The following is a 15,841-nucleotide window of genomic DNA, read 5'->3' on the forward strand; positions in this document are numbered from 1 at the left end:
CTTTAAACAGTCTAAAGTAGTGTGGGTCAGGGTCAGTAAAAGCCTATGTCTCACATGTTCCTGTCTTCTCTCTACGTACTCTGTTCTCACCTGCAAAAGGCCCTTTTCTTTTCATCTCTTAAAGGACTCTGTATCTCAAGGTCTTTTTCAATTTCTATTTTTTCTACTTGGGTACTCCTCACTGAGTACTCAAACTGGCAATGACTTCTCTCTTCTCTAAATTCCTATGGCCCTTTGATCTACAAAGGGGCTGTGTTGCTTACTGGTTAGGAACACTGATGGCTTGGTTTAGATTTTGGCCTTTCTCCTCTCTGGATATGTGATCTTAGGCAAGTTATTTAATTCTGGGCCTCAGTCTTCTCCTCTGTCAAAAGGGGATATATCAGTCAAGGATTCTGTTCCAGAGAACAGAGTTTATCCTTGCTAATCATATATAATAAAAGGGTAATATGCAAATTGTCCACCTCCCTTTCCATTCCCCTTCCTGTCCCCAGCCCCAGCCAGCAGATCAGGGTGGCCAGCCAGACCATACCCATGCAGGAAATGGTATTCTGGGCCTCTAGTCTAAGCATAAAATGTTATCTTATGGGTTGTTAATCAGCTAACAGAAAATTGGAAAAAGTCTCTGGTTTGAACTTTCTGAAGACTCCCATGCTACCTACTCTACAGCCACAGATCACCACAGGAGCAGCTGCCTCTTTCATAACCAGGAAGTCCCCAGCTGAATGGAAATGCAAGGGCTTTAAGAACTTTGCCCAGATTCTTTGATCCATCTAGAACTACCTCTTGCCACCTACAATTGTAGTGAATGGCTTGCATGGCTGCAGACAAAGCACATTACTCTGTAGTCATTTTTCAAGCAAAAGAGCAAAGTGTGGTCTCTGCCTCCCTCACTCCCACCTTCCAAATCTTATGGAAGTGTTTCTGAGTGGCCAAATCTAATGTAGTACATCCAATGCCCTAGCTGCAAGGGAGTCTGGGAAATGTAGTTTCTTGGTTTCTGGCCTCTGTTTTAGGTAGGCACTGGTTGGGATGAATGTGGATGCTGATCTGCCATAAATAACATCCATATGAGGATAAAAAGTTATATTATAGAGTTGTTGTGATAATTAAAAGAAATAATAAATATAAAATTACAGCAGTGCCTGGCATGTGAAAGACCCAATAAATATAACTGTTTTCATCAACTTCTCAGAGAGTTGTCCAGGGCAAAGTCAAACCACTCAGATACAGTCCAATTTTTCACCTGCTAATAAGTAACTTTGATGAACCTACTTATTATAAAAGCACTAGTTTCCTCATCAGTCATTGAAGGTAATAATTACTCTATCTTATAGAGTTTCTGCTTATATTACTCTAGGTTATGTGTGAAAGATGATTTGAAGATTTTTAGCAAACACTCCAATTGCTAACTGGGTATTAGGTGATTTAGAGAGCTATAGTCACCCACTCAAATTCTAGCTCTGTCCCTGAGACCAGCAGTCAGCTTCTTGTAGTTTTGTCTTATTCATCCACACACCATTTTTCCTCCCTTTAATTTTCAGAATTAGCTAGGGACATCACACAACTTCCACACTTGCCCGTGAGAACAGTAAGGCTCAGGTGCCACCATAACCACCTCTTTCAAGAGGATAGATGAGGACTTACCCCGGTTGTCTATGCTCCCACCCCTGAGTTTTCCAGAAGACTCTCTGCCCTTTTTACCCCAGTTACTGCAACTGGCGGGCCATGCGAGAAGGCCCAACCTCAGGAAGAGACAGGTGGCTCCAGCGTGAACACTGTAACGTACTCTCCCCAGGGAGAGAAATTCCGAGAGTTTAGCTCACTCTTTCCTGCCATAAAGCACACTGAATGTTAACAGCTTGCTCCTGTCCAAGCCGGTGTTTTTTAAATTAAGTATTGTTAAATCCATACCATTTGGAATGATGCTTCAGACAGCCCTGACACTCTTGCTTCTGCTTTCATTTCACCTAATATATTGTGCAGGGAGCCGGTAACCAGTATTACAGCAGCCGGGGCTGCCGCTGCTGCTGTGGCTGCTGCTCAGACACTGGCAGACGGCTTTAATTTAGATACCTGAAGAGGAAAAAAGGAACGCGGCCAACGCCCCGCTCAGATGCCATAAGAGGCCTTTCCCAGGCTGCCGTCAGCATGGATCTAGGTTACCCAGGGTTTGATGTCATTTTTCCTTAGCTTGGATAAAGGCTTTAGAAATGACGCAGATAGGAGGCAGAGAAGTTGTACACTAATATGAGACACTTTCCACTGTCAGGTAACGTGTACCTATAGTAAACCTGGGCAGCCTGCCTCCTGCTCCTTTGCCTTCTCTATAAATAATCCCCTCCAACCACTATGATACCACTACCAGCATCTGAAAGTGTGTATGTGCATGTGCACGTGCACACACACACACACACACACACACACACACGTGTGTGTGTGTATGTATGTATATATGTGTGTATATATATATATATATATATATACATATATATAATATATATGGATGAGTATATATAAATGATGAGAGTAAAAGTCAGAAGACCTCTTTCAAAGTCCAGTTCTAGCCAGTGGTGCCTGAGGCAAAGTCACTTCACTTCCCTGAGCCTCAGTGTTCACGTAGATAAAATGGGGTGAGTTACTTAATCAACTTCACAGAGTAGTCATAAAGGTCAGGTGAGATTGTGGGTATAAAATAATTTTGTAAACTTTAAAGATATCACATAAGCTTCACTAGTTATCAAAATTAGCTCATGCCAAAAATTCACCTCCATCACTCTAACCCATCTTGGTTTTGTTCTCCTGTTTCTGAAGTTACAGTAAGCTTGGAGTTTGCTCTACAGTGTTTAACGCTTGACTATGCAACTGCTTTTTCTCATTTTTCTGGGCATCCCCCAACAGGAAAGGAAATGATACAAGTATAGGGACCAGAAGCATGGGACACTATGGTGGGCATCCTCCTGACAGTCAAGAAATGGTTTAGAGCTTGACTTAAAAATATTGTACTATAACTATAAGGTGAGTGTTGTGGTAACCATCTTGCTCTACATTGACATGTCCATCAGAGCTTCAAAGAAATCTCTGACTCAGCCACTGAGACAATATTTATTTCCAAAGCAGGAAGGCATCTAGATTAGCATATAAATGGCTACCAGTTATTCTCTTATCAGGCCAATTTTTTCTATTCTTCTACAAATGGTATTGTACCTTTCCCATTTTTGCTATTATTCCTTCTCTACCACCTCCTCTTCCCTATTGACCTGCCACATGAGTGAAGTTTAGGTGTGAGATAAAATATTCCTTTTTTTTTTTTTTTTTTTTTTTTTTACAGAACTAGTTGGAACTCTACAACTAGTAACTCTGATGGAAGAAAAAACCTGGTGGCAGAAAGCTCTAATGTGTAAAAAGAGAGAGATGTAACACAGCTTCATAAATGAAAGGTTTATTTCAATCAATTCATTTGTAATACGATAAAGACTTCAGATCACACCCTTAAAGTATTATTACAGTTACTCATGAGTACTCTTCAGCATATGAACCTTCACTGGTTTTTGAGAGATTCCTGAAGCGAATGTTTGCAGAAGAGAAAAGCACACTTTAGGAACAGGGCCTCTGTGGTATGGATTAGTATTATCCATTTTCCCAGGTGAAGAGAAGGTGGATCCTTGTATGCCCTGGACTTTCCTCACAGGTTAAAAATGGGAATTGCAAAGTTCTGCTGTCTTTAATTGATATATCATATGGAGTCAGTAGCCTGAAGTTGAACAACCTGCTTTTCCTCACCTTTCTGAAAAGCAGCACTGCAGACCTGCCTGTATTCACATGCCTACTGTGGCTTCATCAGCTTTTCCATATTTGTGTGTTTCATGCCTCTTGTCGGTAATTTTTTTTATTAACGAAAGGAAAGAACATTAGTTCTAAGTGTCTTCTCCCATAAATAGCCTATCAAGAGATCTACAAAGGAAAAACTTCCTGGCGACACACCTATGGGAATGTAAGGCAAAGTTTGCTATTTCATTCCCTCAAAAACCCAGTGATTTCCTTAGCAGATAAGGAGAAAGACGTCCTTGTTGGACACTTGACACTTTCCTAAAACTGTAATAAAATCCCCTGTGGTAGAGCGGAACCTGCTCACTGGTGGATTAACGGGACTCAAAGCTTCCTGCCCTGCCCTTGGCCTTGTCATCATTTCACTGCTTGTTAGCACTTCCTCCAGGCGGGATGGACCTGGAGAGTCATCTCTCCATCCACTGCAGGAGGAAGAGAAAAAGGAGGCAAGACTCACCTCAGCCTTTCCTGCTGTACGTCCCAGCAGCTCTGATAAAGGACGCGAAGGAGGAGGCTGAAGCTGTCTGTCGGTTAAAAGGTTTGGGGATTAACTGAGGATTTAATTCATCCTTTTTTTCTCTCCCCTCCTAAGGCAGACAGTTGAGCGTTGGCCATGTGTCAAAAACAGGCAGTTCTTCAACCTCAAATTTCAGTGCCAGTCATCCCTGCCTTTGTTAAGGGCTTCTTTTTAAAGGAGTGGATCTACATTTCTAATTGTGCCTTTAGCCTTAGTAAATCTTGGGTGTTTTAAATTGTCACTTTACAAAGAACCAACTTCCTTTTCTTTTTTTTTCTTTTTTTTATCAAGTCATTAATACACTAAGTAAAGTATGCCACTCTTTAGGTTCCGTGAGTTAACTTCCAAAAATTTATATAGTCTTCCCTTCTCCAAGTCAAGGGGAAAAATAAAGAATAAAGAACAACTTTATGGAAGAGGAATAAAGCCGTTGTACAGCACACATTTAAAGGGCACAGCAAGTCAGGTTTTGTCTGGGATTCTCTCTCCCTTCATGGCATATGTTGCATATTGACAGGGATTAAGTTTCTCTCCTGAATGAAACAATACAGAGTCACAGGGAGCTACTGTATTTTACAAAGCAGCAGGCATCGGCACAGGCAAGTGGCAAAGAGCAAAGCATCTCACAAAGAACTAACCAGGTTAGCTCCTAGCACAGGGCTTGGCGTCATCGGTTTGCAGTTCTGCATCTTTTGCATTTCTCTCCTGGCTCTGCTGCGCGCTCTGCTCTCCTTTCTTTTTCGTGCTTTTCCCCTTCTTCTTCTTCTCTTCTTCTTTTTTTTTTTTTTCTTTAACCCGCACTGTTACACTTTCTCTGTCCCCCCTGGCTTTGTTATTCAGCATGTCTGATTAGCAGGAGCCTGATTGGCTGGCTGCCTGCTCCGAGAGAGATTCCATTCAGCTTACCCCCCACCCATCCACCTACCCACCCACCCCTAGTCAGGAAATGTGAGCGGGGCTGATGGAAGCTGATAGGCAGGGCTGGAGTGTGAGCACCGGGACTGGATGTGACAGCAGGCAGAGGAGCACTTAGCAGCTCGCTCAGTGTCCGAGATCCAGATTCCGGCAAGGATCCAAGCATGGAATGCTGCCGTCGGGCAACTCCTGGCACACCACTCCTCTTTCTGGCTTTCCTGCTCCTGGTAAATGCCTTTTCCTTTTTATACGTTGCTATTGCCATGTAGTCTGGGTGCTGCTGGGGTGCCGTGTGTGTGTGTGTGTGTGTGTGTGTGTGTGTGTGTGTTTGGCGGGGGGGGGTATCTTGATCTTCAAAGGCCAGGTAAAATCATTTACGTGATTAAAAAAAAAAAAAAAGATTCTTTAGAACTTTAACCCCAACTTCTCAAGCAAAGTTAAGTCTGCCAGATGGTGTGGGATCAGTGAGAGGTCTGTCATAATATCGAGTCACGGACTTTGGGGTAGACTGCCCAGAGTTTGCGAGCTGGGGACTGCGTGAAGGATTGTGTGTATGCTTGGAATTTGGATGACAGGCGTCCTCAGATCAAGCTCACTCACCGCCATTCCTGGAATTTTGTGAAGGATGGGCTCTGAGGGGCTTCCCCCGCTGCTTTTTCAGAACTCTTTCCCCTCCGTGGCCATGTGCTGGGGAGCCAGGTAAAAGAGGGAATGAGCGCCTCTTTGCAGCCAACCCAGATTATAGCTCATAATTACTCCACGTCATGTATGGATACACGTTAATGCCGCTCTTTATGAATTGGGGATTATGCTCTTTGATCTCAGATCTGCTTTTGAAGAAGAAGAAAATGCTGACTTTCCGTACGGCTGCTCCCCACAGCCGCGGTGATAAGATGCTCTGCTCTGGAACATCAGCACACACTGCATTTTTGACTCAAAGTAAATGTTCCATTGTGACTCATACTTGGTTTTACGGGCAGAAAATGAACATTTACTGTCCAAAAAAAATCTACACTCAAAATATTAATAGCAATGCACATTTTTTAAACCAGAGTGTTCTGGGCAGGCAGCTTAGTAAACCTCATCTGAAGGTTGGATTCCAAAATGTGCACACACTGGTTCCAAACGAACGTGAGTGTAGCTCTCTCCGTGACATTTATGGATGCCCGCACTTCCTCAGGAGGCAGCGAGGCCAGGGGGGCACAAGGTAAACAGGCATCGAATTATGGGGGTTGCACTGATTTGTCGATGGTGAAGGAATGTTTTGTTCTGATTACACTCTGACAAATTTGATCTGCACTATAATTATGAAGGAGGGAAGTAAGCCATTTGGTACAAATTGAAGATTCATCAGATAATCAGACAGCAATTAACCATTTTATACATTTCCACTTATTTGCATCATTATAAGCCAGGAAACCATAATGCTACCTTGCAAAGGCTGTACATACAGAAATGTATTTTTTTAAGATCTCTTGAAAATGTAAAGGCGAACTGAATTTTAAGCATGAATGCACTGTAAGTTTTAGCTGTGTGGAGGAATATAAAAAGCAGAATGTCTAGGTGTGCTTTATGACTACTGAAGCAAGCAATTTATGAAAGGTGTCTCATTTTTTCCATATGGGAGGTGTTACTTACATACACACCATTAGATTGCCTCGTCTTTTTATTTTTTTTCTTTGTGATTTTTTAAAAGCATGTGTCTGTTCCCATCTAATTGTATCATAAAGCAAATTACCAGTACACATTACTTTTTGGTATCTTCCATATGAAGTATGATCTCATTTCACATTGGGAAAAAACTTTCCCATTCAGAAGTAGATTGTTTTGCTACCCATTTGGTAAATGCATTATATCCCTCTTTGATATCTTGACTATTCATGTGTATAGTTGAGCACATAATGAGGCTTATTTCAGGCTTAAAACATAAAACATATTTTGTTTCAATTGCAATAATTGTATTAAGGATAAAATGAAATCAAATCCAGGTTTGTTTCGTACCTGTATTTAAATGAGGGTACAAAATCCTTAGAGTTATGGTAGGAAAAAAGAGAGAACTTATGAGTGCCAAGATATGCCCCTGTGCTGGGTACAGTGTGTCTGAAGGGGCCAAACTCTAGGCCGGGTGTTTGAAAAGCATTACAAAGCATCCACACAGTCACCTTGCCAATAAGACATTTTAAAACCCATTTTAGAGATAAGGAAATAAGCTTATATTTGAGTCCCCAAATCAAACACATAATGAAGAGAAAATAACTTGTTTGCTTTCTACTGTGGTGATAAATTATTTAGTAATGATGGGATCAATGGCATAGGTTGGCCTGGGGACTTTGAGATACGTAGGCTTCTTCTTGGCCATTAAGGATGTGTACAATATTTTACACCGTTTTTACATTTGCTCATTAATTGCCCCTTTAGCTTTGTGACCAAAATTAAATTACTGGCCTAAGAGAAAGTGACCTTTACACTGATCTTTAGTTGACTTAGAACTAGAAGTGTAACATCGTCAACTCAACCTTCAGTCTAGATAGAGAAATTGAACTGGTTGCCTTGTGTGTTGTTGTTGTTGTTGTTGTTGTTTTCTGTAGTTCTTTTATACAAGAGTCTGTCTACTCTTAGAATTCATTTAAGCAATTTTGAAAGATCCCTTTAACTTAGTTGGAGAACACTCTGTTTTAGCGGCTAGCCAGTTTCTACTTCAAAACAGCCTTCATATCACTGGCAGCTGAATCACCCGTATCATGCTGTGGTTTGTGACTGTGTACAAATCTCCAATGCGGCTCACCAAAGCCCTTTTTATCTGGAGCATTGTTCCTGAGAGAATGCAGTCCCTGTGTCTATTGTATCTAGTTTAGGTTACCACCCACACTTTCGTGCAAAGCTCATGCACCATAGACTTCATTTTTATTCTGGACACAATGGGACAGTGGTACTGACCAAGAGGTTTTCATCCTGATATTCAGGTCAAATTAAGCCACATAACCCAACTTTCCACCTCTTCCCACCATGCTTCCCCTTTTGCAATCTCCTTTCTCTATCCCAATTGTTCAGCTCAAAAAGAATGTGGCAGAAACCATGACCAGCCATTGACATATGTGTCCATCCAAACTCGAAGTCAAATCACTCCTTGTCAGAAAGGCATTTGGCCAAATTTGCATTTGCTTTTTGTTTCTTTTAAGTGGTTTTAAGCACTTTCGCCTGCTATTGTGGGAGTTGCAAGAGTAACACTCAGAATTATAATAAAGTACATGTGTTTTTCTGCTGAATTTCTTTCTCTTCTCTGCGCTAATTTATACATGGAAACTAGTCAAACACAATAGCCCATTCCGTTCAGTCACTCTGGCACTCTCCTCCACTATTATCTAAGTGGATCTATCTTGGATGGCGAGAAGCACCATTAGCCTGTGGAATGAATGTTAAACCCCTTATTTACAGCCGACTGTGGCTTGCTCCAATAAGAAGTGTGTGTGTGTGTGTGTGTGTGTGTGTGCACGCACGCAAACACTTTTTTATATCTATTGTTTATTATCATGTCTAGATTATCTTTAAATTAAACGTAAGGATTTTTTTACATAAATCTGCAAAACAGTGAGGCATTTCTTTTCACATTATTTTCTTCATGTTTTTGCAGAGTTTCTTGTCCAGACATGGTCAGCTGCATTCTTGTTTTCTCAGGCTTCTGTTTTTAGTGTCTGGTCTGTTCAGGACCACTTTCTGGCCTCCGTTATTATTTCATGTGAACCATTCCGATTGCTTTATATAAGCTGAGGGAAGTATGTCCAATAGTGGTCACTAGTGAACTACAAAAGAATCCTGTTACACCAGGAATTTTCTCCCTTGAAAAAAAAAACGACATGGATGTTGAAGGCTTGAGAGAATGAGTAAATAAATGTATCTGTGCATTTCAGCAAGTGTTAACACACATTGATTCCCCCTTTATCCATGTGCATGACTAAGCCAGAAAGCACTTCTCTAGCATGTCCACGGGGCAGGCTGTTACTCAAACTTAGGAGCAGCACAAACTTCATCCTCACATCCTTATAACAAAATTGAAGGAGATTTAATTTGTGCAATTTTAATCAGCAAAGTGTGGTTAACCCTTAGACTTGGAACTCATTTTTTTAAACCGGTTTACATTGGTGCATTTGGCACAGGGTCTATATTTGGATGAGACGTGATCTGGTGTTTTGATTCTCCCCTTTATAATAGCTTAATCAAAATATAATTTAAAGCTGTTTCAGGAAAAAATGCAGTGTCCTGTGAATCTCTGCATTTTCTGCAACAGCTATTCGAGTGTCTCCTATATACAGGCATCATAACTGGTCTTGAACTAAATTCAGAGAAGAAAGAACTTATAGAGACTATCACACAGACCTCCAATTCTCCATACATATGTGGTGTTTTCTAACTTTGTATGTATAGTCCAGTGATAACTCTGCTTTAAATGTGTCTATTTCCAGTTCTGGGTCTGATTATTTAAGTTTCTACCATCTAATTACTTAAGTTTTATTCTACCCTTCCCTAATTATGCATATTCTGTGGGTTCTTGTGTTCTCATGAGCAGAGTGACTCAAAGAGACCTCTTCATAGCATGAAAAGCAGTCTTTTTTTTTTTTTTTTAAAGTGAGAGCATTCCTTGAATCATCATGAGTAACCTACTGGTTAATTGTGTTGAGATAATCGCAGGAAAATGTGTCTAAATTGAGTTTTGCAGCCTTCCCATTTTCACTGGCTTCAGACTTAATGTTTCTCCAGAATGAGACAAGTCCATGTCATTTTCTGTCTACATCATAACAACCATACCATGTGGTTGAATTTGGGCTTGATTGGCAGTACTGGCTCATGAGTGGCTTAGGACTGGCATACCAGGGGTGATCTCAGTCCTAAAGGATCCTAATTGAAATAGGCCAGCACAGCTGTGTGGGGAGCCTGCCTGCTAACTGGGGTGAGCTGTCGCTATCAACCCCTTCTTTCCATGAGCTCAAGAATAAATGACTAAATCTCCCCCAATTCCCGAACTTCAAGCTTGAAACCTACATTGAATAAAGCTTAGCTGTTCTGGTTTCCCCTCCCCGGGACTTTGCTAACCGGAGGACCCAGCATGTAAGCCCATTAGACGTTTTCTGGCCATGTCATAAAGATGTCCCGACGATAGGAGTCTGCAGCCAGCAACGACCTCTGGCTTTTTATTTGATGTATTTCCAGAAGCTCCGTATTTATAAATCAGTTGGAATATGTTCCTATATTTGTTAATAGTCTCTATTTCAGTCATAGAAATAGATCTTATCTCATTTAACCTTCTTTAGAAGAAGTACTGTACTTTCTCTATTTGACTACCCGCACCCCAAATTCCACCAATATTTAGCTGCATGTATAGACAGCATTTAATAATTGTTTTTCAGAGGCATAAATACTTAATTACATTTTCCATACTATTTTTAATTGTAACTTCTAGCTCTTGTGCTTCCTTGCATTTATCACTGACTTTCTGAATCTCATATGGTACTTACATGTCTGTCTACTCCACAGAGATGTGAGTGACGATGGAAGGGATGACTTGTTCCTCCCACTCCTCTCAGGATGTCTGGTCATTAGATCCTAATAAGTGTTTTTTAATGAATGAATAAATGGATGAATAAGAATGACTTGGCAAAAGAAGGTGAAAAGAAAAGAAAATACATGTAAAAAGGGAAAATGTGAACATCCACCTCTCACACGAAGCACTTCACTAGTTCTGATGTTGGTAGGACCAAGACAACAATCCTAATAAATGCCAAGGTGAAGATGTCTATTTTGTTTCTCTCTCTCTCTTAAACACATGAATAGCAATGGAACAAGAATCTCTTCTGCTGTTGTTAATTAGAATGAATGTTGCATGTTTCATATCTTCTATAATTCATTTAGTTTTCAAGTATTTTTTTTTTAATGAAATTGATCCTCAGGAAGAAAATGACATTTACATTAGCCACAGTTTTATAAAACTGGAAGGTAGTTATAAACTCTAATTTTAGCAGAGATAATGCTATGGAGTCACAAAAACTCATTTCTTTTTACTACTTGGCACAGGATAAACTGTATTTCTTAGCCTTCTCTGTGAGTGGATGGAGCAATATGACTGAGTTCTGGTCTACGGATTATAGTTAGACATGAAATATGGCACTTCTAGGCCTGGCATCTCTCATGTAACCCTCTAAGCACCAAACACTTTCTCCTTTCCTGCCTGCTGGATGCTGAGAATTCAGTAAAGAACTTCCAGAGAGTAGGGAATGGCAAAGCCACCAATCGAAAGCCTCAGTCCCTGAATGACTACATGGAGCAGAACCCCAAACCACCACCCTGATAGAGGCACATCTATGAACATTCATTTAACCAAGAGCAAGAAACAAACCTTTGTTGTGCTAAAACATGGAGAATTGCAGGAAGGTGTAATTTATTAAACTAAAAATCTGTTCAATTAACATATGCTTCTAATTTAGATGATAAGCAGAATAATAATCATTGATATGTAAGTACTAATACTACTTTTGATATATTATGCAGAAAAATTGAAAATAAGATGCCAAGTCATCCTAATGGTGATTCAGTCTGTTTAGCTTGCACCTTATTACAGACTCAGAATGTTCTGAGTACTTGGTGGTGTATATGTGCTAGTACTGCAGGAAAAATGGGTTCACATCCCTTTTTAAACATAGGATCCAGGAGCGAGTGGAGTGGTAATAAATGAGGAGAGGAACCAAGACAACAGGACTGTGGTCAACAGCTGGAGTCTGGCCTCCTAGAGCAGAGCAGAACCAACCAACCTGGTCCAGGACACAGAGCTACACAGACCCAAGGGGCAGTCAAAGGGAACAAGGAAAGGTACCAAGATGCAGACACAGGCCTAACACCAAAGCAGTTCCAGAGGCATGTGTCAGAAACTCAAGGAGTGCACACATGACAGAGAGGAAAACAGACACATACACCCACAGAAAGCAAATGTGTCACATTGCAGCATAGGAAGTAAAATGTAGTTTTGACGTATACTTAGCCTCAAACTATCTTGGGTACATTTTTCTAGAGGTCACACTTTTTCTATGTGTAACCATCTGGGCTGTAACGCTGATTCCATCTCTGTGATCCAGTCACATAACTCATTCCAACTTCTGTCCACTCATCATACACTCTTGCCCATCCCACCAAGTTCTCCAGCGTGCCACGAGAGGCAAATCGGCATTAGATGTTGAAGTGTTTTGTAAGCTTCGAAGTACTATAAAACTTTAAGCGGTTACTTTAATTCATGTAAAAACCATTTATCTGTCACCAGGCATATACCCAACACAAAGCCAAGCTCCATGGAAGACAGATAAAGGCACACACAGTCCTTGCAATGAGGAGCTTGGTAGTTAATTGGACATTGAGTTGTCAGAGTTATTTTTTAACTATTTCAAAAAACTTCCACAGGCAGTGGTCCTGTGATGAATATTATTATTTTCAGTTGTCCCTCAGAAAGGCTCATCGAGTAACTTGTCTGTTTCTGCATAAACTCTATCTTTTTAATTCTCTTATCCATGTGTAATTGTAAATTATGGCTTCCTACAGATTACTAATGTGTTATTTTTATGGATATTATCAGTCGCTATTTGACTTCAAACGTTATTTTCCCCCAACTTCCATAGTTGAGAATAGCAATTTGTGCAATAGAACACATTAGAAGAGTTTCTTTATTTTACTTCTTTTATTTTTGTGAGTTTATTTGAGCTAAACTTTTAGTCAACAATTTCTGGGAAGCAAAATCTCAACGGATTGAGATAATGGTCCTAGCATAGTTTCTTAGGTAAGATAAATTACTTAGGGAAAAATTATTCTCAAAGCAAATTCTTATCATTGTGAGAATTACCATTAATTATGTGTGACCAATATCTAGAGAGTTTCCATCTGCCCCATTATCATTGGAGCATCGTGCTGGCGGACTTCAATCTGACAGAGTTTTCGCTACATTGTATGTACTTTGTAATAACTGAACCATGAAAAAAGACCACGCATTTTCCATTTGACATTATATTTCTGTGCGTGAAGTTACTACAGTAGGTTGCATCTCCCTTCCTCGAGTACATTTTTCTCTACAGTTCTCATTAAAAATGAATTAATTACAATAAAACCCAAAAGGCCTTGTGCATGGAAAGGGGGATAGCGGAGAGAAAGGAAATAGTAGAAAAATCACACATCTGAGCATACGCCATTTATAATGCAGGAGATTTATTCCACTTCTGAGGCAAGAAATTGCCGGACTCTAATAGTTTCACCACCTGTGAATTATTTGGGTGCACCTCATAAGCGGGTTCTTTCTTCTATTTGTTTAAAGAAATAGGTGGTATGTTCGCCAATTCTACACTACATTAATTTTCACAGAGTTTCCATTTTCATCTTCATTGCTTTTTCAGATTTTTTTCCAAACCTTCTGCCATTCTTCAACTAAAGCTTTGGGTATTTTCCCCTTCAATTTTTGTCCGGGGACTCTGTCTGCGTCAATTCAGTCTGTTGGCATACATGTTGGGGCAGAGGAGGGAAGGATTGTGATAACCTAAGAGATCCTGACATAAACTCCAAGAGCCCTGAAGAAATGAGACAGGAAATTATGAGCAACCTATCATAAATTCAAACGGTCCAATAAAATAAATACACCTGACTTTGTTCTCAGAGTAAGGTATGGTAGGGTGTCCGATTTCTTAATCTACTTTGCCACCTGTAATCTCAGTCGCTATTTGAAGTCTGCCAGCGTATTGTTCAAATATTGTACTTCATCAGTACAACCAGAACTGAAAAAGAACAGAAGTGGAATAAATCTCCTGCATTATAAATGGCGTATGCTCAAACTATAAGCACTCCTACTATTCAGGTGCTGAAGTGAGACTTAGAGGAAAGTTTTTTAGAAATAGTCTGCTTTTTTCATTCTGTTTGTTATAACCATTGATCATTCAGATCCAATATAATTTCCCTCATGTGCCACACACTTTTATTTGGGGGCTTGTGGCTGGTCTGAGATAACAAACACACACTGAAATTACTGTTACAGAGTTAGTGTAGTTGACATTTGGGCACTCCATATATAGATTCATAGTGTTTCAGAAGTAAAAAGCATATTCGAAGTAGCATAAAATGTGGCCTCAGTTGACTGTGATCCCTTTGAAGGCAGGAGTTGGGTTTTAATTTGTCTTGGATCTCTTTATATTCCTAGTACCAGGCAAAAAGTTGAATATGTGATTTAATTGCCTGGTCCAGCCCCTTTCTTTTGCAGGATAAATTGAATTTAAAATATAAATGCATGCCAAAAAAAATTGAGATGTATTTTCCTGGAACACCTTCTAGGTAGCATCCAGATCCTGGAAGCTGTATCTCTTTCCTTGGAGTCCATACTCCCTTGAAAAAAGGAGTTTATTATCTTTCATTTATACTGTGTGGACTCTGTAAGAGTCAGGCGAGCTGGCTTTGGTAGAGCAAGGTTGCAAAGTTGAAATGTCACACACAGAAGAAACAAAGGAACCAACGAAGCTGATGAAAAAAATCATCTTAAGTTAAAACTATGCGATCATTGTTGGTTTATAAACCTCAGAGTGACCTGGCAAAACAGGGGACTCAAGTATATAAAGCTTGTCTCTCGCCCTAGACTTTGCTATGTCAATAGGCTTTGCTTCTCTAGCTTTCCATATCAATGAAAAATATGAAAAATATTGGTGATATGTATGTGAAAATAACTTCATGCAGGATATTGCACATAATAGGTCTCCAAGAAGTATTCACTTTGTTCCAGCTGTGCAAAATAGCATATTTATTGAGAATCTGCAATGTGTGAGGCACTGAGTATACCATGTTGACTAAAACAGGCAGGATTCTAAAGACAGGTCTTTTATTTAAAAATATGTTTTTATTAATTTGAGGGAGGGGGGGGACGAGAGAGATGGAGAGATAGGAACATCAGTCAGCTGCCTCCCCATCCCCAGGGGATCAAGCTCACAACACAAGCATGTGCCCTCACAAGGAATAGATCTAGTGGCCTCTTGGTTTATGGGTCATTGCTCAACCACTGAGCCACACTGGCCGGGCAAAATGGGTCTTTTCTACATATAATATCAGAAAGCACTTGGGACAGGGGAGGAGGGAGGAGGAGGAATTAATTGGCCAGTACTTTCCATTGGTTTTATGTTGCTGTCATGATATTATTTTCTTTAAACTGTATATTTAACTATTGCTGATGTAAGGGTTCTCTGCCTAAAGAAATAGACACATTAATTCATTATTTATAGTGATTCAAGAAAGAATGTGTTAGAAAAACTCTAAAACTAAAGATTTATATTTAAGGTCACTCCTTTAAGTTATGCCCTTTTTTCTTTTCTTTTTTTCTGGAATCCTCTTTTTCAGCAACACTGAAATCTAAGCTTAATGAATGTATTACGTTGCCTCTGTTTATTTGATACTTAAACACCTGTCTTTTCTATTGTAGTTCGCTTAAGCAGTGAAACCTTTAAAACAGCCCCTCATTCAAGAGAATAAAGGGCCTCAGTAGCATATGGAACACTGGTGAAAGTAGGGTTTTCCTGAAAAGGT

The 15,841-nt window shown here is 40.0% G+C and overlaps 1 protein-coding gene across 1 annotated transcript in view; it reads left to right on the forward strand.

The window, feature by feature from the left end:
* The first annotated feature begins 5,254 nt into the window (after positions 1-5,254).
* Positions 5,255-15,841, forward strand: part of ADAMTSL1 (ADAMTS like 1) — a 385,178-nt gene continuing 374,591 nt past the window's right edge. The window contains exon 1 of the mRNA XM_084898074.1: positions 5,255-5,487. Coding sequence (XP_084754200.1) covers positions 5,425-5,487 — 63 coding nt within the window. The 5' untranslated portion in view covers positions 5,255-5,424. The remainder of the gene's footprint in view (positions 5,488-15,841) is intronic.

Source organism: Pipistrellus hanaki (genome assembly GCF_964339955.1).
Source record: "Pipistrellus hanaki genome assembly, chromosome: 11".
Classification (NCBI taxonomy): domain Eukaryota; kingdom Metazoa; phylum Chordata; class Mammalia; order Chiroptera; family Vespertilionidae; genus Pipistrellus; species Pipistrellus hanaki.